This window comes from Phascolarctos cinereus, unplaced genomic scaffold (genome assembly GCF_003287225.1).
Source record: "Phascolarctos cinereus isolate Bilbo 61053 unplaced genomic scaffold, phaCin_HiC Scaffold_4;HRSCAF=312, whole genome shotgun sequence".
NCBI classification, from domain to species: domain Eukaryota; kingdom Metazoa; phylum Chordata; class Mammalia; order Diprotodontia; family Phascolarctidae; genus Phascolarctos; species Phascolarctos cinereus.
In genome coordinates, this window is record NW_027555847.1 from 156,992,984 (window position 1) to 157,016,812 (window position 23,829).

A 23,829-nucleotide genomic window follows, 5' to 3' on the forward strand; every position below is an offset into this window, starting at 1 on the left:
TGGTCCTGTGCAATTATCTCACTCTGCTTGGATTCATAGGTATATGTGTGTGTCTTCCTTGCCACCCCACTTAATCTGTTAGCTCCTTGAAAGTGGTCTTTGTACCACAGACATACCCACGGTCATACAGCTAGCTAATAGTCCTGTACTCTATGAGTTTTGTCTTATGAAATCATTTGTATAAAGTGCTTTGTACATAGTAGGCAGTTAATAAATGTTTGTGAATGACTACATAAATGAAGATTTGTTTGATCAGGAACTAATGAGACCCAAAGAGTAGTGATTAGGAGATTAATGTAAACTTAGAAGTAGGTTTGTAGTGGAGGGTCCCAGGAGTCAGTCCTTCTGTCTGTTCTGCTCAATGTTTCTGTTTAGTTTTGTTTATTTTTTTACCGGTGACATAGATGAGGGAATGGGTGTCATGTTTATCAGATTTAGAGATGATATAAAATTAGTCAGGATCATTTACAGGACAAATTCCAAAAGATCAAATTGCAGAGAGACCCGAGAAGATTAAAACAATGGGCAGAATTGAATAGCATGAAATTTAATAGGTTCAAATGGCAAGCACTGTATTTGAGTTTTTAAAAATCAGCTGAACAAGTACAGGACGAGACCTATGAGTAGATAATAGGTCATGTGAAAAATGTCTGGGAGATTGGGGGTTGGGGAAAAGGAAAGGGGCGGAGGAGAGATGGTGTTAGAGTGAAAGTCCAATATGAGTCAATGGAGTGACATGGCAGCCAAACAGATTGAGGTAATTTTATGCTTTGTAAATAGAGGATGAGTGCCCAAAATGAGAAGTGATTGCCCTGTGCTGATTTTCCGTATTCAGACCCCATTAGGAATATCGTGGTTGGCTCCAAGTCCTGCTTTTCAGGAAAGACACGGATGAGTATGGAGTACATTCAGAGGAAAGACCAGTGTGGTGAGGGGACTTGAAACTATCATTTGAGCATCATTGGAAGGAACTGAAGATATTTACTTTGGCAAACAAAATATTTAGCTGTTTTCAGGTATTTCAAGAGTTGTCATGTAGGAAGGAGATTGTTAGACTTGTTCTGTTTGATACCAGAGAGCAAAACTAGAAACAATGGGTTGATGCTGCAGAGGCAGATTTTAACACTCACTCACTCTCTCTCTCTCTCTCTCTCTCTCTCTCTCTCTCTCTCTTTCTCTCTCTCTCTCCCCTCGTGTGTGTGTGTGTGTGTGTGTGTGTGTGTGTGTGTGTGTGTGTGTGTGTGTGTATTTTAGGCAGTTGGGGTTAAGTGACTTGGCCAAGGTCACCCAGCTAGTCAGTGTCAAGTGTTTGGTCTGAGGCCAGATCTGAAGTCAGGTGCTCCTGACTTCAGGGCCGGTGCGCTATCCACTGCGCAACCTAGCTGCCTCCTTTAACTAGATATATTAAAAGCTTCTTAACAATCACATCTCTCCATAAGTAGAATGAGTAGGCTTAGTAGTGAGCTTCTCATCTCTGTAGGCATTCAAGTAGAGACTGAATACTCCCTTGTTTGGTTCATGCAAGCATGGGCTAGACTAGATCAGAGACCCTTAATCTTTTTGAGTGTCACAGACCCATAGTCTGGTGAAGCTTATGGACCCTTTCTCAGAATAGTTTTTAAATGCATTAAATAAAATACATAGAACTACAAAGTAAACCAATTATCTTGAAACAGAGTTATAAACTTTAAAAATCAAAAACAGGCTCATGGATCCTAAGTTAAGAACCCCTGGCCTAGATAATCTGTGAGATTATCTCATCAGAGATTCAGTGATGCTTGTCTCTTCTACTGTCTCCCCATCTAGGTGTATTGCTTTGACCTAGTATTTTCATGTTGCTCCTCTCCCAGGGCCATAATCAGGCCCTGAGCATAGTCAGAATCATTTACAGGTTGGATGACAAAATACAATTCCAAAGAGACCCCAAAAGATTAAAACGATGGGCCAGATTGAATCTAGGGCCATATTCCCAGCCCCATCATCTTCTGCCAGTCCTACTCCAAAGTCAGATATACCATGCCTTTTGACTCGGAAAACAATTTGCTAATATGGTCAAGAAATCCCAGGTGACATCAATCAGTTAACAAACATTTGATAAGAACTGTGTGTCAGACTTTATGATAAGTGCTAGAGATTACAAAGAAAATGAAAAGTAACTCCATGCTCTCAAGGAGCTGACATCCCAACAGGGGAGATAGTGCATATGTAAATGGGTTCTTGCAGGTTAAATTTAAGGTAGCCTTAGAAGGGAAAGCACTGTCAGCTGGGAGGAGCAGGAAAGGTTTCCTATAGGAGTTAGCACTTGAGCTGCTTTAAAGGAAGCCAGAGATTTGAAGAGTCAGAGGTTAGGGTGGGAGGACATTGCATGCATTAGGGACAGCCAGTCTAAAGGTATGGAGACAGGAGATGGGGTTTTGTGTGTGAGAAAGGCCAGTTAGGCTAAGCTGTGTTGCGTACGGAGAGAAGTAATGTATTATAAGACTGTAAAGATTAGGAGCCAGAATGTGAAGAGCTTGACAGTGTCGAACTGAAAAGTTTATATTTTATCCCACAGATAATAACATTTGGAGTTTATAGAGTTAGGGGCTGGAGGTGTCTAGTTGTAGTTCAGTAGTTTCAATCGTGTCCAATTTTTCATGACCCCATTTGGAGTTTTCTTGGCAAAGATACTGGAATGGTTTGCCATTTCCTTCTCCAGCTCATTTTACAGATGAGGAAACTGAGGCAAACAGGGTCAGGTGACTTGCCCAGGATCACGCAGCTAGTACGTATTTGAGGCTAGATGTGAGTAGGAGCAAAGGAGGCAGATGGTGGGAATAATCTAGGGCTAGGGTTAGTTGGCAATAGGGCAAGGGAATGTGGGATTGGAGAGTAGTGGATAATGAAAAGTTGGTCTGGTTCACCAAAGGGTTGAGATTGGGAAAGGAGAAGAATGTAGCCAGAGCAGTGCTTATGGTCTGAGGCAGAACTGAGAGAGGAAGAGAAGAAATGGATGTCTTAGTGAGGACAAAAAGTAGCTTTGAAAGGATCAAGGCATAGGCTGAGATGTAAAGAGAAAAATTATAATCAGATAAAATGTGGAGTTCTTGAATACAATGAGGTAAGGAGGAATAGGTCATAGGAGGTTAGTAGATTAAAGAACTGGGAATGAGGGTATTTGAGGGAAATATGACAATGAGAGGGAAATGGAGCTGCAATCTCTTTCATCTTTAAGAAAACTTTGGGGCATGTAACAGAGGTTTTCTTGAAACAGTTCTTTCTTCAAGTATTTTCTCTGCTTGGAGGTAGAGTGAGTCTACAAGAATTACTCTAAAGGTAGTACTTGGAAGTGACTTTACTATTAGTTAGGAATTAGTAGTGTTCATTAAGTCTCTTTCTCATCCATACTTTTTTTTGTGCAGATCCTCTCTCTCTCTCTCCTTCCTTTGGACTTCTTGCCCTAGAACTCAGAAGCCTCTAGATCCATTCCCTCTGGACTAGCTCTCAGCTGCTTTCTTTGAAACCTGAGATATGGTATTGTGATTCTCTTCTCACTCATTATTCGCTAACATAAGCTTGCTCCTACATATGGCTCTTAGGATTATTAGGACATCTACTTCTTTTAATTTGTGTGGGAGCCAGGTGTTAGAGTCAGAAAGAAAATAGAATCTCTGTTGACTTTTAAGTCCTAGAAACTAAAAGACCTGGAGGGCACAAGTGGCATTTTCTCTCTTTTTGTCACTTGAGGTTTGTGACTTTGAAAGAAAAAGGAAGATATGGGAAGTAAATGGCTATAAAGATGGCGTAAAAGAAGAGGGTCTGATTTTATGGACCATGACTTATGCTAGGACAATGAACTACTGGCAAGGAACAGAGCGTGTCTCATAAAAAGTTGGAAAGAACACATTTAGTAGGACCTAATTAAGAGGGCTTTGAATTGGAAAAAAGGGGAAGGTAGAAAAGGGGGGAGATAAAACAGTAAAAACCAGATGCTATGGAAGTGAGATATAGAACGGCACAGAGGAGAGCACTATCCAGTTATCCACAGGTGACATTAACAGGGAAGATATTTAGGGGCAATACTTGGACCTTGGATGTCTGTATATCACCACAAAGAATATAGGGTAACAATGGATATAAGACTCAGCTCTCTTGACTTGAACTCCACTGTTCTTTCCAATACAGCTCATTGTTGCTCATCTCATGTTTATAAAATTCTAATGGAAGGGCATGCCTCACTCCAAAGAAGCCTAACTGATGCTATAGGGTAGAGGAGCAGTGCTCTATGTCAAAAAGGGCTATCTGTTGTTATGGAAATTCTTGAACCTTAGGGCAGAAGCATGGTGGAGAGCGTTTCCATGGGCATAAAAATGAAGGAGAACTGATCACCTACTTGTAGAAGTAATAGTCACAACAGTGCTAGGGCACTAGAATACCTAGCTATGTATTATTGCTCAGGACAGGGAGGGGAAAGAATAGTAATGGATAAAGAAGGAACAGTAATTGGTAAAGAAGCCCTCACCAGTGTGGAGCTTTGTGGTAAAGAAATGCATCCCTTTTGAGGAAGGGAGACAGAAAAGAGACAAGAAAGATACAAGAGCCAAAATCAACCAACGATCAGAATGAGTCCAGGGGCCCTGGCACTGAGTATAAACTGACCAAACAAAGCTGACAACTAATTGATAATTTCAATATATTCAATATATGCCATAGTATATCTTTTTAAGCTGAGCTTATGTGAACTAAATGTGCCTACTTCTTAAAGGGAGAATGTCGTCAAACAGTGGGGTGTACATGCTTTTAGGAATATAACACAGACCACACAGTCAGACAGAAGATAAGGATGATGCTTTTCTTTAATTATTTTTAATATTAGTTATTTAATTATATTTAGTATAATTAATTATAATTATAAAAATAATTATTTAAGAGAACTTTTGGGCATGTAACAAAGGTTTTGTTGAAGCAGTTCTTTCTCCAAGTATTCTCTCTATTTGGAGGTAGAGTGAGTCTATGGGAATGACTCTAAAGGTAGTACTAGGAAGTGACTTTACTATTAGGAATATAATAATAATAATAAATTAAAATATTTAATTATATATTTAATTATTTTAAAATTTTATTTTTATTTAACTTATGTTCAGTTCCTATTTCTCTCCCTCCCTCCTGCCTCTCTCCCTCCCATTGAGAAGGCAAAAAATATGATACTCATTATACATATGAAGTCATGCAAAACGCATTTCTCCATTAGCCATGTTGCAAAAGAAAGAAAGAAAGAAAAAGAAAGTAAAAGAAAATAAGCTTCAGTTTGCATTCATTTAACTCATCAGTTCTCACTTTGGAGGTGGATAATGTTTTTCAGGGTGATGCTTTTCTAATAGACATTACAAACCGACACAAAGGCAAAATACAGTAATAACAGGGGATTTTAACTATTTGATATAAAAATATCATTCTACTTGAAGCAGAATGGTTAATGAGTTCTTGACTTGTGTTTTTGCTAGTTTTATTGCTGAGAAGGTAGAAGAAACAGTGAGAGGAGCTGCTAGTTTGGACTTAATTATAACCAACAGGAAAGGCTCGGTTGCTGATGTGGAAATTATAGGAACCTTGCAAGAAAGTGATTGTATTTCCTTAGACTTCACAATAACAAAGCATAATAAAACTGGGTGTAGTCATAAATGTGTGTATCTTCAACTTTAGGAAAACATCTTTCTAAATATTCAGAGAAAAAACTAGGCCGAATCCCCTAAAAGGGAGAAAGAGACAAATGTGACTACACAGCTTTGAGCTGAGATTTTAAAAGAATATCTACTAGAAACAAGAAGAATACTTCACCAAGGATAAATATCAAAGAGGAGCATGAATTTATAACAATGATATCAGGAAGGATAAGATGCAGAATGAATGGGGGCTTGCAAAGTAGGCAGAAGACAAAGAAAGGAAACATTTTAGTTGTGTCTGGAGAATAGTGAATTAGGAGTAGTGTTCCTGCTTGGAGGAGATGACGTGTTCAGAGATGACAGAGAGAAGGTAAATAACTATTCAGGTTCGATTTTACTTCTATCTTCTCTGTCAAAGAGAGTGACTACAGTCATTAAAACAAATTTGGTTAAAAGGATATTAAAGCCCAAAATAGATGAGGAAGCAGAAAGAGAACATGGAATTGTTTTGAATGGTTTCAGGTCTCTAGAGGAATCATTATTATTGTTATCATTATTATCACCATCATCCCAGAAAAATGAAAAGCACTTGCAGATATAATCACAAAACTAAAATTAATCGGGGCAGCTAGATGGCACAGTGGATAGAGCACCAGCCCTAGATTCAGGAGGACCTGAGTTCAAATCCGACCTCAGACACATAACACATACTAGCTGTGTGACCCTGGGCAAGTCACTTAACCCCATTGCCTAGCCAAAAGAAAAAAACCAAAAAACAAAAAACTAAAATTAATTGTCTTTGAGAAATCCCGGGCAATGAGAGAGAGAGTACATATAGTATGTCAAACTTTGGAGGGACACGTTGTGAGATAAGAACATTTACATTCAAATGAAAGCAAATAATAAGAGTTCAGACTGTCTATGAGATAAAAAGGACATTGAATTATAAAGTGACTAATGAGTCATCACCAATTGGAGATCAATGATCAATATCAGGGCAGTGTCCCCCTAACACTTGGCTTCCTAGTGCCTGGTCCACTCCACAGGGTTTTTCTTCCCCTCTTAAGAAGTAGGGAGGAGCCATTCTCCCCCTCTTAAGAAGTAGGGAGGAGCCATTCTCCCAAGATTCCCAGACAGTTGCAAGGCTGATGGGAATAACTCTCTGCTGCTGTCATCTAGGGGTGAGATCACAGGAGGAGAGGTGATCCAGGCACTCTGACTTAGAAATTAACGCCTCTGCGCTGTTGTGCCCCCTTCCCTGACTCTTGTCATTAAAGCAAGGATAATCACCAATTATTATTATTACAGCTTGAGGGAATCTGGGAGATGCAGAATGAATAAAAATAAAGTCAGTTATAGGGGGCACACCCTCAGGTTACTTCCTACATCTCTTCTCTCCCCTGCCCCAATCCATCCACACCACCTACCAGCATAATCTCACTCATGCATAAAGACTGTCATGTTACTGCTGCTCAGAAATGGTCACTGGTTCCCACTGCCTTTGGGATAACATTCAGACCTTTTGCCCTGCTGTTCACAAAAACCCTCATAGACTGATGCCTCTCTAATCTTTCCAGGCTGATCTCCTAAATATACTTTATGCCCTGGTAAAGTGGACTGTTATCTGTGCCCCACCAAACACTCTATGCCTTTCTACCCCAGGCTTTGGCTGTTGTAGTTCCCAGTGTTTGAAATGTCTTCCCTCCTTCTTTTCATCTTTTGAATTTCTGCCTTGTTCTTAAGAGCCCGACTCAAATGTTGTCTTCCTTGGTCCCCCATTAAAAAAGCTTTTCCCCCTTGGATATCATGTTACATTTTGTTTTGTACTCCTTCTAATTTATTTATCATATATTTTAATTATTTTATACTATGGTTGTACTAGACTGCAAAGCTGTAAGAAAGCAAGGACTGTGTCTTATCTAAACTTTCTATCTCCCTCAGCCAGGAGTAGCACACAGTAGGTGTCTTATAAATGTTTGCTAAATTATTGTGGTTCAATACATTGCTGGGATCCCTTTTGGGCTTTCCCCATTTCACCCTTATTTCAGCCAGCTCTTCTTGTCACCTGCTTCCTTGGGTCCCTATGCTGTCTCATCTTTATTTCCTTCTCAAGTTACTTCTTAAGATCATGGTTGAGGCCCTTAGATATCATCTGTTCCAATGACCTTTTTTGATGATTTTCCCAAGGTCACTCAATAAGCTAGTGGCAGTGCTGGGCCTTGAACCTAGGCCTTCTGATTCAAATCCAGTCCTTGTACCCTTATGTTAAAACAGTCCTTTTCTTAGATCTCAAGGTTCTAAAGAAGCCCTTCCATGGAATGTAAGCTCCTTGAGGGCAGGGACTCTCTTTCTTTCCTTGTATTTGTGCCTCCAGTGCTTAGCATAGTACCTGGCGTATGAATACTTGATTCCTTCCTTTCTGTCTGAGTAGAAAATGATCTTTCAATTTCATGGTAAAACTCAGCTGCTTGAGCCCTACTTTGCCAACATTCTTGAACCTTGCCCAATGAATCCCTCAACTGTAGTACCTTCCCTCTTTGTGAACTCACCGCACACCATTCCCAACAACATGGTATTTGTGGAAAGAGACCAATTTAGAACAGTAAACCTGATAATTGTAATCCCAGCTCTATGGTTGTGTATAGCCTTGGGCCACATACTTACCTTCTCTGAGCTTTAGCTAGGTCCTTAGTTATAAGATGGAGATAATAATACTCATGCCAACTTTTTTTCAGGATTGTTATGAAGATCAAATAGGTTAATATATGCAAAGCACTTTAAGCACTATATGACACATACATCTCTATGTGCAAAATGTAAATGGTTTTAATTAGAGTCATTATCTCTTTCTGACTTCATAAATACTCTCAAAGCCCCAAACTATTTCATAGTCCTCTCTCTCCAAGTCCCAGCATCACCATTCTAAAGCTTCTGACCTCCTTGACAGAGTACCCATGTCTTCCTCAAGGAAGTTATGTCTTCCAGGCACCTGTGTCTTCTTAGACAAATGTTAGCCTACTTCTCATGTTGTGCTTCTCTGACTTTGGCTAAATGCTGGTCAAACTGGATTTACTCCAGTGATTTTGTGAGGGGGAGAGAATTTGGGAAAAGACAGAAAGAGGTTAGATATTTTGCCCTACCTTATTAACCAGTTGGTGGGGCATTAGGGTTTCTTATTCAGTAGAAACATCCCCATGAAGCCAGTCTTGGGAGGAATGAGAGTCATAATGACCACACCCCTAGAAGCCCAGGTGTAAGGAAGACTATTTCATTTCTCCAAGGATCTCTTTGGAATCTATGACCTCCGGTTTCATTGTGGATTTCCAAATCAATATAGATAGTCCACAGTCTATGGAGCAGATATGTTAAAAAAAAAAGTTTGCCTATAAGGTAAATTTATGTATAATGAATACTACTTTACCACCCCTATCATTATAACATCAGATACTCCTATAGTAAAAAAAAAAAAAGAGATGGCTCTGAAGTATAAAAGAATATATGATGTAGCAAATCTTTAAAAGTCATATTCAAAGGCAAAATCACAATTTTCTGTTAAAATATTAATTAAAGCATGATAAAATTTTAGAATTTGAAGTATCTTTTGATACCAGGCTACCATTTCCCAGACTGTGTTCTCATATATGCTTCCAGGATATTCGAAGCAATTAGAGTTCCATGAGAAAATGCTAATGCTAATGATATCTTCTCCCCAAAATATTAAATTTGAAATTGTGCATATACATTATATATTTGACACTTGCTTGGCAATTTTGGGGAGTTGAAAATAGACTTAGTTTCTTTGAAATATTCCCAAGCCCCTTTTGTCTAAGCTAAAGGATGTTCCATATGCCCAGACCCTATTTGCCAGACTAACATTTATAGATTCCATCACAATGTTTCAATACCAAATATATTTTGTGGACAAATTGGTTTGGAAAGTGACAGTCTAGTCCAACCTTTTCCTTTTGATGAAGTGACTTGTGCAAGGTCAGTGAGCTTGGCCAGATCTTCCAAGATGCCTCTCACTTTGATACCTGTGCATTTCATTCCTTAGCTTTCACGTGTCAATTTCTCCGTCTCCAAAGAGGTCTTCCTGTGTCTGTTCTCTCTCCTGCCCCAGTCCATCCTTCGTACCACCTGCTAGCGTATTCTTACTCATGCATAACAGTGGTCATGCCACTCTTCTGCTCAGGAATGGTCACTGCTTCCCGTTGCCTTTGAAGTAAAGACCCTTTTGCACAAGAACCCTCGCAGTTTGGTGCCTCCCTAACCTTTCAGTCTGATCTCTGAAACATACTTAATGCCTCCATAAAGCTACAGAAAGACCATCTAAGCCTTCATAGGAACTGTTATGAAATAGGGATGAAATATAGATTTGGGTCAGAAGACATTGAAAACTAGGGATTTCATAATTATTCTTCAGGCCTAAATGACCATTTTATTACATTTGTCTGTGTGATTTATCTATTGTTGGATTTCCTAGAAAAAAAATAGATGAATCTTATGGATTTAATTTTTTTTTTCAAGATTTTAAGTATTATGAAGATGCAGCTGATGAGTATCGAGACCAAGAGGGCACCTTGCTTCCTCTCTGGAAGTTCCAATATGATAAGGCAAAGCGCCTTGCCGTGACTGCCCTCTGCTGGTGAGTATTGTGGTTGCATCTTCAAAATGTTCTATGCTCCAAAAATGCCTGTTTCTTTAAGCCTGGGTAGGTATGAAATGACAATCCCATGTTACCATAGAGAATAGTACGTGTTGGGCATTTGTCTCGTACAAACACAGCTTTCCAACTAGTAAAATAATGCAAATGAAGGGGAACAGATGAGGATAGTTATTATCTCACATGCAGCTTATTTTAACTTCTTTCCTGGAGTAATGTCCTTTATTTAATTCTTCTAAAACCTCAATAAGTGATTGGAGCTGCAAGATCTGTGCTTAAGTACCATGTGTCCAATGGCCGGTTACTGATGGATATGTCAGATCAGTTGTTAAGGGACAGGGATGAAAGCGTAGGTGATTTGATCAGCAGGAGGGATCAGAAGGAAGGGAAGGACACTGGCCCTCAAGTCAGGAGGACCTGAGTTCAAATGTGGCCTCAGACACATAGCACTCACTAGCTGTGTGACTCTGGGCAAGTCACTTAACCTCAATTGCCTCACTAAAAAAAAAAACAAACAAACCAACAACAACAAAAAAAAAAGGGAGGGAAGGAGAAAGGAGCAAATATTTATTAAGCACCTCCTATGTGCCAGGTACTGTACTAAGTGTTTTACAAATGTTATCTCATTTCAACCTCACAACAACCCTTGGAGTTAGGTGCCATTATTATTGTCTCATTTTACAATTGAGGACCCTGAAGCAGACAGAAATTAAGTGACTTGTCCAAGGTCAGCCAGAAAGCAGATGACTAAAGTTAGATTTGACTTTAGGTCTTTCATACACCAGGCCCATTACTGTATCCACTGTACCATCAGGTCACTTATTGCCATAGAATGTTCAAGTTAGAAGGGACCTGTTAGAAATCGTTCAGTCTAACCTCATATGGAGACAAAGAAACTGAGACCTGGAGAGATCAAGTAAGCTTGACCAAGATCATACGGGTATTTCATTGTAGACATTCAGCTGTAGGCTGTAGTTCTAGCTATAGCCTCCCAACTCTCAGTTCTGGCCTCTTTCTGCTGCAGCAGCATACAACCACTCCTACTATATATTCTAATGGTCAATTCCACCCAGAGGACGAGAGTTAGGAGAGTTTTCTAAGACAGGAAAACACTTCTATTATGAATAAAAGAAATTAGAAAATCAGTTTCCTGAGGGCCCTAGAGATTTCTAATCATTAGTGAAGAATGATTAGGCCCCGGCATCTAGCAATATTTGCAGTGATCTGTATCTTTGCAGCAAGGGATAAAGACATGTTCTGCAATCATCTACCTGGGCAATAGGGAGGAGAGGAGATACAGTCAGTCCAAGGGAATGGAATGCGGGGGGAAGGGGAATGAATTAAAGTGGATTTCATTGGTTTTATCCTCATCATGTTGGAAAAATAACCAGGGCATTGGGTGGCTGGCTTAGGGTGAAGTCCTTGGTCCAGGGCAAGCAGGAGGCACCAAAAATCAGGAGGAATGACGTTTAATTTAGGGCACCTGGAGTCAGAAGCTTTGGACCAAAAAAGGGTGGACTGAAACTTTTTAGTACCTTGGATAGCTCTTTGGGAGAGAATTGACTCTGCCAGAGGCTGAGGGTCTGACTGGGGACCTTTATGTTCACAGACCCAGGGCTGCTCAGTTGGCTTTGTCTTCTGGATGAAGTTTTCTAGTTGTCAGCAGTACTTTTACTCAGCTAGAACAGGCTGAGATCTTCTGTGATAGTGAATATTACACATACCTCCAAGTATTTTCAACATTGTTATCCAATGGGAGGGCAAGATCTTCTGGCTTGATGTGGGACATCAGTGGAATGGGAAGGAAGAATGCCCTTAGGAGCTGTGTAACAAGCTGATCAGAAGTAGCCTTTGGGGGATAGTTCACCCTCTGACAACCCTATCCTTTCCGGGCTGGGGATAGGGACTTAGACTATGGTTGTGGCCCCAGTAGATGAGAATAGGAGACAAGTTAATAGTCCCACTTTATTGCCCCTCTAACAATCCTACAAGCACAATAGTGCTTTAAAATATTCAGATTGTGTTTGGGGAGAGTGGTGTACAAGTCCATTCAAACTTAGGCTTACCCAACCACAGAATGGGGTGAGAATAGAGATTTTATTCTCTTCTGTCTTTAGACTCTGAATTCCTCCTGATTCACTTGCAGCATGTTGGCTATTTTCAGCTCCAGATTTGAATATTTCACTTAGGGCAAAGCTATGAACATAAGATGTAAGTAAGGGGAACTAGGAAGAAGCATGAAATATATAAATTTAGAGACTTGCTTAAGATTCATCACGAAGGAGGAGAAGTAAAAGCTATTTGAAAAAAAAAAATCTTCAAAGGGGAGAAACAATTCCCACTCAGCCTGTAAGAATTTAGAAATTGCTCTCCTCGGTCTGTCCCATAAGCTACCTGGCTTATGGGTATTGCATAATGTATTTTCCCAAATAGATATTGACCTGGAGGGTAAGTTGACTCCCTGGTTTCTAGGTTCTATTCAAATAAAAAAGGAAGCCCTGAAGGGTCAGTAAAGTTGACTTTTCATTGAAAATGGTTAGTACTTGGCAGTTTTCTACTGACTTTATTTCTACCCAGGGACCTTTCTGTCAGTTATTAGCTCACATTTATATACTGCTTTAAAGTTTAATTTCCTCACAACAACCTTATGTAGTATTATTCCCATTTTCAGAGGAGGGCAGTGAGGTTCAGAGAAATAAAAATGACTTATTCTTAATGTTTGGTTTCATTATTGGGCAACATTCATTTAAATGCATTTTCCCTTGTTTATTTTATGTCTAATCAATTTTACGACAAAAAGTAAACCTAAACACACACACACACATATATATATATATATATATATATATATATATATATATATATATTATTGATAGCAACTTATCAATAATCCTAAGACACTTATACATTTATGACCATGTTTTACATAGTTATAAAATATGTATACATGTATATATATTTACATGTATACATAATTTACCTGGTTTGTCAGTGTAGTATAGTGTTATTATATTATATATTATATATAATGATATATTATAGCATAATATATTATAGTATAGTATAGTATTACTCTCTACTTTTCATTTTACATTATTTCACATGTATAGTTCCATTTTTTTATAGTCTTTATTACTTGTGGCAATATAATATTATAGGAGATTTATGTAGCATAGTATGCTTAGCCATACCCCAACTACTAGACCTTTATATTGTTGCTAATTTTTTGGCTTTTATTTATTATGCTGCTATAAGCTCACAGTGCAGCATAAATATGTACAAATAAACCTCCTTTTCTTTTTCTCTTGAGATCTGAGTAATGGAGTTATTGGGTCAAAGGGTATGTATGGTTTTATGATACTTATTGAATATAACCAAATTGTTCTCTACAAAGATTGCACTGACTTACAATTCTACCAGCACTGTCCTTAATTACATCTATGGGTCTACCTATGTCCCCACAGCCCTGGCAACATTGTTTTAATTACTTTTCTTTATTTTTCTGCCAGTTTGATAGATGTGAAGTTTATTCTTTGGATTTCCTTTTTTTTGCAAATAGCCTTTCACTATTTGTCTACTAGTTCATTCTGGCTCTCATGGATTGGCCAACAATGGGTCCCAGCCCAAGCCCCACTTAGTGGTCATTGTTTGGGCCTTGACAGCTCAGAGTGAGTGTAAATAGCAATTATTTCTGTTTTGGTCAGAAACCCTGAGGGAGGTCTTCCCCTCCCAGATTGATTTTTTTTAACTAGGAAAAAGAGGCCATTCTTTGTCTCATTTCTTACCTGGCCTTTATCACTGAAAGGGCATTGCCTCAGTCAAACTGAGACCTGGGAAAGACCAAGGTCTCCCACTGCATCTAGAGCCTTATCCAGTTGTCCTGATTTATATCTTACCACTGGACCCAGATGGCTTCAGAGGAGAAAGTGAGTCTGATGACTTTGCACAGCCCTGCCTCACTTAAATCCAACTCACTTGCAAGTCACCTCCACGATGTCATGGTTCTTTTCAAGAATGAAGGGCAAACAACAAATTTGTGTCAATTCTACTATGAGATAGGATTTAACCACCTACGTTCTGAATATAATTCAAACTTTTTTTAAAAAATGGATCTGATTTTTGGCCTCTTAGATTACATTTTTTTTTTACAGGAATCCAAGATATAAGGATCTGTTTGCAGTGGGACATGGCTCTTGTAAGTTACAGTTCATCTCTACATTAAAGGTACCCCAGTTAAGCCACCCTAATATTCCCAGCCTCTGTTGTATGACTAGTACAGACTTATTCTCACTCCTGTTTTCTGGGTTATACAGTACTATTTGTCAAACCCCCACATGTTGAGAGCAGTCTTGAGCATGAGATGGCACTTGGCCATCTTCACTGGCCTTTGAGCTCTAAAAATGATCACCACAAACTCCAGAACATTCCTTTTACAAATAGATTCTTTTCTCACATCCCTGTGTACAGAAGTGAAATCAGAATGCCGATAAATAACTTCTGTACCCAGATGAAAGCTCACCCTTAACAATCTCTTTTTGGGGGCAGCTGGGTGGCACAGTGGATAGAGTACCAGCTCTGGAGTCAGGAGGACCTGAGTTCAAATGTGGCCTCAGACACTAGCTATGTAACCCTGGACAAGTCACTGAATCCCAACTGCTACCAAAAAAAAATCAGGTGAAGGAACTGGGAATGGTCGTCTTGGAGATGAGGTTCAGGGGAAGCATGATAATTATATTCATGTGGATATGACTGCTGTCATGTAAAAGAGGAATTAGTCTCATTCTGTTTGGCTCCACAAGGCAAAGCTAGGTATTGATACAGAGAGGCAGATTTAGGCTTCATGTACAGAGAAATTTCCTAACAATTAGATCCACCCATAAGTGGAATGTGATGGTTATCTGTATTGCTCTCAGCAGTTTTCTCTCTCTAGACTTCCCTAAGTATGTGTCTATTTGATTTCATGCAAACACCAGCAACAACTTTTTAGCCACTGCATTGCAATAAAAGCATATGTTTTGGGGTAGAGGAGAGGACTGACTGTAAGAGAAGTGGGAAGAGTCTTTAAGCAAAGGCTAGATGACCATTTGTTAGATATGTTCTAGGGTCTAAACAAGACTTTTTTAAAATATGGGTTAGATTAGGGGGCCTCTGAATTTCTTTCTTGCTCAAAGATTTTATAGTTTAAGGATCTTCCCTACAGCATCCTAGATCCAGGCCAGAGTCTTCTGAGATTCAGGCCACTCCTCAGTCATTTTCCTCACTACTCTCCTTTGTATCTATAAGGACAAGCTTCCACCCCTTTTAGCCAGTGGCCTGGTGCCCAATTGGCCCAGATCTCCTGCCCATCTCATGTCATTGGCCATCCCATTGAGAAATGGTTTCTACATGAAGCACTCCCTTCATGTGTAAGAGTTATTCACACTGTATGTTAGCATCAGTTCCGATATGTTAATATGTGTTTTGTTTTCTGGCATAGAGGACTAGATTCTCTGAACAGAAAAGCCTTTTTTTCTCTCATGAAAGGGACAGATAGGGTACTATTGGTGACCACTGGGACTCACAAATGTGCTGTTTGGCTCAAATTCCCGTAGGGTTTCAAGCTGTTTGGGGGATGTTTTTTATTTTTCCCACCAGTGAGAACCTGGTGCTTCTTGGGGTCTTGTGGTTTCTGCTGTCTTTGAAGATACCCTTAATGCCTGCTTTGTATCCCACACTCCCAGTGGGTGGATTTCTGCAAAGGAGGAAGTGCGCTTGCTGGTCCAGAGTTGGGTCTAACTCTTGTGTGCTGTGCTATGCCCCAAATATTATTCAGGTTTGATCAAATGACTCTGCAAAGTTTAAAGCCATATGCATTTCTCACAGAAAATTGGGATGATAATATTCATTCCTGTTATTACATCTGTGATTATGGTCCAATGTGGTTATTATCTACAGCCTCTATTATTTTAAAAAACAAAGTAATATTTTATTGTAAATTTTAAAACCAACAAAAAAGAAACAAGCTGTGAATGGAAGCACCCATCAAACCATAAAATCTAAGCTGCTTCCAGTTTGTTAAAAGGAATATTACATGTGGATGTAAAGCCTTCAGCAAACTCTCTCATTTGCTTTTGTGTACACTTGTAAGCACTTTGCTGTGTACTTTTTATGTTTGCTCTGTTATTTCTATGAAGTTGGAGTCAATACGTATGCTATTCTGATTCTACTTTATTTGCCCAGCATTTGTATATCTTCCTACATTTCTTTGTTTTCCTCATATTTGTCATTTTTATGGTGTGGTAATATTCCGTTACACTGATAGATTGTAATTTATGTCCCTAATTCCTCAACGGTTGGACAAATAGATTATTTTCATTTTTTCCCTTATTACAGATAAAGCTTCTGTGAATCTTTGTGTACAAAAAGGTGTCTCCCCCCCCCCCTTTTAGTTGTATAGTATACTTAAGTGTGCTAGTATACTTAAGTAGAATAGGTGGGATCACCTGGGCTAAAAGGTATAAGTTTTCACAGATTCGCCCAATTTAGAGTTGGAATGGACCTCGACCATCTAGTCCAATCCATTCTTTTTTTTTTTAAACATGTGTTTTTAAAATTTGGGTTCCACATTTTCTCCCTTCCTCCCCACCCACCCTCATTGAAAAGGCAAGCAACTCAATATAGGTTGTACATGTGCAGTTATGCAAAACACTTCCATAGTAGACATGTTGTGAAATACTAACTCTGTTTCCCTTAATCCTATCCTGCTCCCCATTTATTCTATTCTTTCTTTTGACCCTGTCCCTCCTCAAGTATTTGCTTCTGATTACCCCCTTTCCCAATCTGCCCTCCTCTCTGTCATCCCCCTGCTCTCTTGTCCCCTTCTCCCCCTATTTTCCTGTAGGGTAAGACAGATTTCCATACCCCATTGAGTGTGTATGTTATTCCCTCCTTAAGCCAAATCCTATGAGAATAAGATTCACTCATTCCCTCTCACCTTCCTGTTTCCCCTCCACTGTAAGAGACTTTTTCTGTTTTTTTGTGAGATAATTTACCCCGTTCTACCTTTCCCTTTCTCCTTCTCCTAGTATAATCCTCTCTCATCCCTTAATTTTGTTCTCCAGATATGACCCCTTCATCTTCAACTCACCCTGTGCTCGCGCTCTCTCTCTCTCTCTCTCTCTCTCTCTCTCTCTCTCTCTCTCTCTGTACATACATATAATTTTTTCCCTCCAACTACCCTAATACTGACAAAGGTCTCATGAGTTATAAATATCATCTTTTCATGCAGGAATATAAACAGTTCAACTTTAATAAGTCTCTTATGATTTCTCTTTCCTGTTTACCTCTTCATGTTCCACTTGAGTCTGTTTGAAAGTCAAATTTTCTATTCAGCTCTGGTCTTTTCATCAGAATGCTTGAAAGTCCTCTATTTCACTGAATGACCATTTTTTCCCCTGAAGGATTATACTCAGTTTTGCTGGGTAGGTGATTCTTGGTTGTAATCCTATCTCCTTTGCCCTCTGGAATATTATATTCCATGCCCTTGGTCCTTTAATGTAGAAGCTGCTAAATCTTGTGTTATCCTGATTGTGTTTCCACAGTGAATTGTTTCTTTCTGGCTGCTTGTAATATTTTCTCCTTGACCTGGGAACTCTGGAATTTGGCTACAATATTCCTAGGAGTTTTCCTTTGGGGATCTCTTTCAGGAGGAGATCTGTGGATTCTTTCAATTTCTATTTTGCCCTCTGGTTCTAAATATCAGGGCAGTTTTCCTTGATAATTTCTTGAAAGATGATGTCTAGGCTCTTTTTTGATCATGGCTTTCAAATAGTCCGATAATTTTTAAATTCTCTCTCCTGGATCTATTTTCCAGGTCAGTTATTTTTCCAATGAGATATTTCACATTGTTTTCTAATTTTTCATTCTTTTGGATTTGTTTTACAGTGTCTTGATTTCTCATAAAGTCACTAGCTTCCAATTGCTCTATTCTAATTTTTAAGGAAGTATTTTCTTCAGTAATCTTTTGGACTTCCTTTTCAGGGCATTTTTCTCCTCATTGGCTTTTTGGACCTCTTTTGCCATTTGGGTTAGGCTATTTTTTAAGGTGTTATTTTCTTCAGTATTTTTTTGGGTCTCCTTTAGCAAGCTGTTGACTTGTTTTTCATGATTTTCTTGCATCACTCTCATTTCTCTTCCCAGTTTTTCCTCTACTTCTCTTACTTGCTTCTCAAAATCCCTTTTGAGCTCTTCCAAGGCCTGGGACTGATTCATATTTTCCTTGGAGGCTTTGGATGTAGGAGCTTTGACTTTGTTGTCTTCTGGTTGTATGTTTTGATCTTCTTTGTCACTAAAGTAAGATAATATAGTCTGACTCTTTTTGTGCTGCTTGCTCATGATCCCAGTCAATTACTTGAGTTTTAAACTCTTTGTTAAGGTAAGAGTCTGCTTCCAATGTGGAGAATGTACTGTCCCAAGCTTCAGGACAGAGATACTTGTAGGGACCTGTAAATTTTCATTTCTTCCAAGGTGGTATGATAAGGGGCAAGGTGTTTACTCCTTTCCTGGCCTGTGCTCTTGTCTATGAGTGACCACAAGCAGTCTTTTCTTGGAACTGTAAGGAGAATTTCCTTTTCTTGGCCACTATAAGCTCTACCACACCAGCGTTCCTTCTTGCCCCAGGACTACCACCCAGAACTGTGACCCAGATCCAAGCATGGGCAAAGCAAGAGATTCCTGCCTCAGCACTGGCAAAGAGATCCCTGCAGTCCCTCTCTGATCAGCCACCCGATTCCCCCTCAATCTGTGGGCCAGAAGCTTAGGATGCCACCACCTCAGGGCCAAGCTCACTGGGGAACTGAGGCTGAGACCTAGCTCCTCTCTCACTACAGAAACAGACTTTTCCCACTGACCTTCTAAGTTGTCTTTGGCGTTTGTGGGTTGAGAAGTCTGGAATCCTCTGCAGTTGCCCATGATTCAGTCCTCTGAGGCCTGCTCCAGGTTCACTGTGCCCACGCCGAACTGTACTCCTGTCCCCGCCCAGTGCGATATACCTTCCTGATCAACCATCCAGGTTGTCTTGGACTTGAAATTTGCTTCACTTTGTCTTTTTGTGGGTTCTGCTGCTTTAGGATTTGTTTAGAGCCATTTTTTTACAGGTATTTGGAGGGGTTTGGGGGAGAGCTCAAGCAAGTCAGTGCTTTCACTCTGCCATCTTGGCTCTGCCCCTCCAATCCATTCTTAAAAAGGGATCCCTGTTATAACATACAGTCAAATGACAAATAGTCATCTGTCCTCTGCTTAAAAGACCTCCATTGTGGAGAAATGTGTTGCCAAGGTGGCTCATTCCGTCTGGAGATAGCTCTGTTAGCAAGCCTAAATTTGCTTCTTTGTAACTTCTACCTTTTGCTCTTAGTTCTGCCCTCTGGGACCAGATGGAAAAAGTCTTAATCCCACTTCCCACGTGAGAGCCCTTCAAGTACTTGAACAGAGCTATTGTGTTCCCTCTGAGTCTTCTCTTCTCCAGTCTAAATATACCCAATGCCTTCAACTGATTGTCAAATCATATGGATTTAAGGCCCCTTGTTGTTCTGGTTTCTGTAATCTGCACACTCCAGATGAGCAGTGACCTTACTAAATTTTAGCATCATACTCTAGATCTGGTTTGACAGTGATAGAGTTTAAAGGGACTCTTACCTTATTCCTTGAAGTTGCATTTGTTTTAACGTGGCCCAAGAGTACATTAGCTTTTTTGGCTGCCGCGTCATACCACTGATTCACTTTTGAGCTTACAGCATACTAAAACCCTCGGATCTTTTTTTTAGATAAACTGTTGTTTAAACATGTTTCCCCTAGCTTGTCCTTTGGAAGATGATTTTTTGAACCCAAGTGTAAGACTTTACATTTATTCCTTTTGAATTTCATCTGATTAAGTCTGTTGTAATAGTCTTGCCTGTCGTGATCTTTTTAGATCTTGTATCATCCAGCGAGTGAGTTATCCATCCTTCCCTGCTTTGAGTCATCTTCAAATTTGATAAGTGTGCCATCATGCCTTTATCTAATTCATCGATAAAAATGTTAAATAGCACAGAACCTGGAGCACTCTACTAGAGACTGCCTTCCAAACTGACATTGAGCTCTTCATGACCACACTGAGTCCAGCCATTCAACCAATTCTGAATCCATTTGATTGTATTATCATCTAATCCATAGCTCTCCATCTTTTCCACGAGAATAAAATGAGATATTTCCCCAAATAACTTTGCTAAAATCTAGGCAAACTTCATGTACAACTTCCCCTGACCTTGTACTCTTTATTGCCAAATCGCTACCCAAAAAGATTTTAATACATCAGTTTCTGTTGTGTAATAAGACATCTGTTTTTATGCTGATCAGGCACCACTAAATTTTATTATTTTTAACTATCTTTATCAATTTGATGGCTATAAGATGGTACCTCACAATTGTTTTAGTATATATTTCTTTGATTATTAGGAGTTTGAACAATTTTTGAGAGATTATTAGCAAATTGTGTTTCTTTTTTCCAGAACTATGCTTATATTATTTAACTATCTATTGAATGATAATGCCCAGACAAAAGTAATAGGTGAAAGTTATATGAACAAATATATGAAAAAGTATTTATCATATGTGTGCTATATTATACATACATGTGTTATATGTACATACATATATATGTAATGCTTTAAGATTTGGGAAGCAGTCAAGAAACATTAACTGTGTGCCTACCATGTACCAGGCATTGTGCAGGAGGAATAGAAGTACAAAGAATGAAATAATCTTTACTGTCCTATAGCTTACATTCTTGTGAAGGAGACCATAAGTACATATATAAGTATTTATAGAATAAATATAATAGTAGTTAATAGTAGTAGAATCATTCTCTAGTAATAGAGAATAAATACAAAATAATTAAATACAAGGTATTTTTGAAGGGAGAGTGATAATCAAATCTGTGGGAGCTAGTAAAGTTGTCATCAGGGTGTAAGGAGGAGAGGAACTAGGACAGAGCATTGAAAAAAAGTCACAATTAAAGAGTGTGATATGGACAATAAGCCAGTAAAGAAGACTGAAAAGCGGTCAGAGAGGTAGAAAAAGAACCAGGAGAGAGTAGTGTCATAAACTCAGAGAAGAGAGACTGTCCAGGGGAAAGGGTGCAACAGCAGACAGGTCAAGAAGAATGAAAACTGAACAAACTATCAGACTGGACAATTAAAAGCATTGGTAACTTTGGAGAAAGCAGTTTCAGTTGAGGGAACAGGTTAGAAGCCAGATTTCAAAGAGCTGAGAAGTGTTTATCTCTTTTGATTTCTCATTACAATCTGTTGAGGTAAGTTCTACTATCTCTAGTTTACAAATGAGAAAGAAAACAGTCTTGAAGAGATTGTGACTTGTCCATGACCACACAACTAGTAAGTGGTAGAAATAGGATTTGAACCCATGCTTGGCCTAATTCCAAGTATAGGACTCTTTCTACTTTACCATGTTGCCTTTCCATAATAGATATTACCCTTGTAAGTTTCTTTCAGTTCTTATAGATTCATTAGATAGATTTACTGCAGTCTTTTTCATTTTCCTTTGAAATACTATATTTTATCTTATAAATCTCTTTGATATAATAAACCCACATATTTGGTCCCCAATACTTTTTTTCCATTTATTTAATACTTTGACATTTCGATATTTGAATAACCCTGTGATCTCATTAATATGCCACTTACTCCAGTGTTACAGATTGCAACCCATCCACACTTTGAGTACTACCCACTTCTGGTGATTCATGTGAGTATAGATGACACTTCCACGAGGAACCTAGAAATCATTGCCAAAGATTACAAATCCTTAGGCAATATAAACTGAAGGCCACAGGGGCACAGGTGGTGTTTTTATCACTGCTGTCCATTGAGAGTAAGGAATGCAAAAAAGAAAATTTTTTCAGAAGTGAACAGCTGGTGAAGAAAATGGTGTCTGAGAGTGGGATTTGGATTTCTGGTCCATAATTTAAAATATAGACATGACAAGCTGTTGGCCAGGAATGGTGTGCACTTAACAGGGGCTGGTTAGAATGCATTTGCCTGGAGTCTTGCAAATCTAATCAAGAGGACTTTCAACTGAATGGAAAAAGGAAAGGGAGAAAACTTCCTACAAGCTAGATAACTACAGAAAGATAGCCACGAAGGTAGAAAGAATGATGACAGTGGAAACACTGGAATCTCAGAATCCAAGAGAAGAAGCTGGGAGTCAAATTTATAGCCACAGATATCTATATGAAAATGCCCCACAAACAAGATGAACTAAAGGTCCTAATGTGAGGAGGGAAATGCGACATCATAGATGTGGCTGGAGCTTGGTGCAGTGAGACCCGTGACTGGTCTTGGTCTTGGGTGGATGTGTTATATTTAAAAGAAGTAGGTCAGGTAAAGAGTAGGGATTGTATTATACATTAAGAAGATAAACTCACTTGAGGAAATCTAGGAACCAAAAGGGAGGAGGCAAAATGGAAAGCATTTGGGTGAATGGGGGCAAAATAGAATTGATTTTTGTCATACGCTTAGAGGAAATGGATGAGGAGTTCAGGAAGCATATCACAAATATATGATATTGTGGTAGAGTATTTCAGTTATCCAGACATCTGCTGAAGCTCTGTCTGCCAGACATAAAAAAGCTAATAATTATTGCCTTGACTTAATAAGTTCATCCTTCAAAAGGCAGAAGAATCAACAAAAGAGAATTCTATTCTTTTTTTTTTCTCACCAACAGGAAAGAATTGGCTTCTAGGGTGAAAATTATGGGAACTTTGAGGGAAAATGGCCACTCCTTCTTAAATGTTGTGAGAGGAAAGCTAGGTGTTGTTTGACATGTATCCTAAATTTTAGGAGAGTAGTCAGTCAAAAAATATTTATTAAAAATCATATGCCAGGCACTGCTAGGTATGGGTGGGGTGTACAAAAAAGGGCAAAAATTATCCCTACCGTCAAGGAGCTTACAGTCTAATGGGATTGGTAGAGAAGAAAACATGTACATAAATAGGTACATACAAGATACCTACAGAATGGATGGAAAGTAGTTTTAGAGGGGAAGGTTTAGCAACGAACCAGGAAAGGCCTCCTGCAGATTTTGGTGGGTTCAGAGAAAGGTTAAATAGGATCCCATGGACTAAAAGTCAGTTAAAGAGATAGAAAGAAAGGAAGAAAGGGAAGGAAGGAAGGAAGGAAAGAAGAATATTAAGTGCTTATGCTAGGCACTGTCAAGCCAACATAAAATGGTGGGAGTTTGGGGGCACAGCTGGAAAGCAGAGAAGGAGAAGAGATGGCTAGGAAGTGATGTGGAGGCCTGAGCTTTGGCAAAGTGAGGCAAAAGATTATCAGAGATGGGGGCTGGGGAGAGAAGGCCAGGTTCCTAGTGGAATGCATACGGTCAGAAAATAGGGCCACGATGGGGGGGGGTGTGAAATCCAGGAGGTGATATACAATTTTGGTCCTTGGCAAGATGTGAAGCCATCAAGAATAAATTCTGAAAATACAAAAA

The 23,829-nt window shown here is 39.2% G+C and overlaps 1 protein-coding gene across 1 annotated transcript in view; it reads left to right on the forward strand.

The window, feature by feature from the left end:
• DNAI1 (dynein axonemal intermediate chain 1) overlaps positions 1–23,829 on the forward strand; it is a 252,535-nt gene that overhangs the window by 99,305 nt on the left and 129,401 nt on the right. The window contains exons 11-12 of the mRNA XM_020966929.2: positions 10,170–10,287; positions 14,457–14,500. Of these exons, the coding sequence (XP_020822588.1) occupies positions 10,170–10,287; positions 14,457–14,500 (162 nt within the window). The remainder of the gene's footprint in view (positions 1–10,169; positions 10,288–14,456; positions 14,501–23,829) is intronic.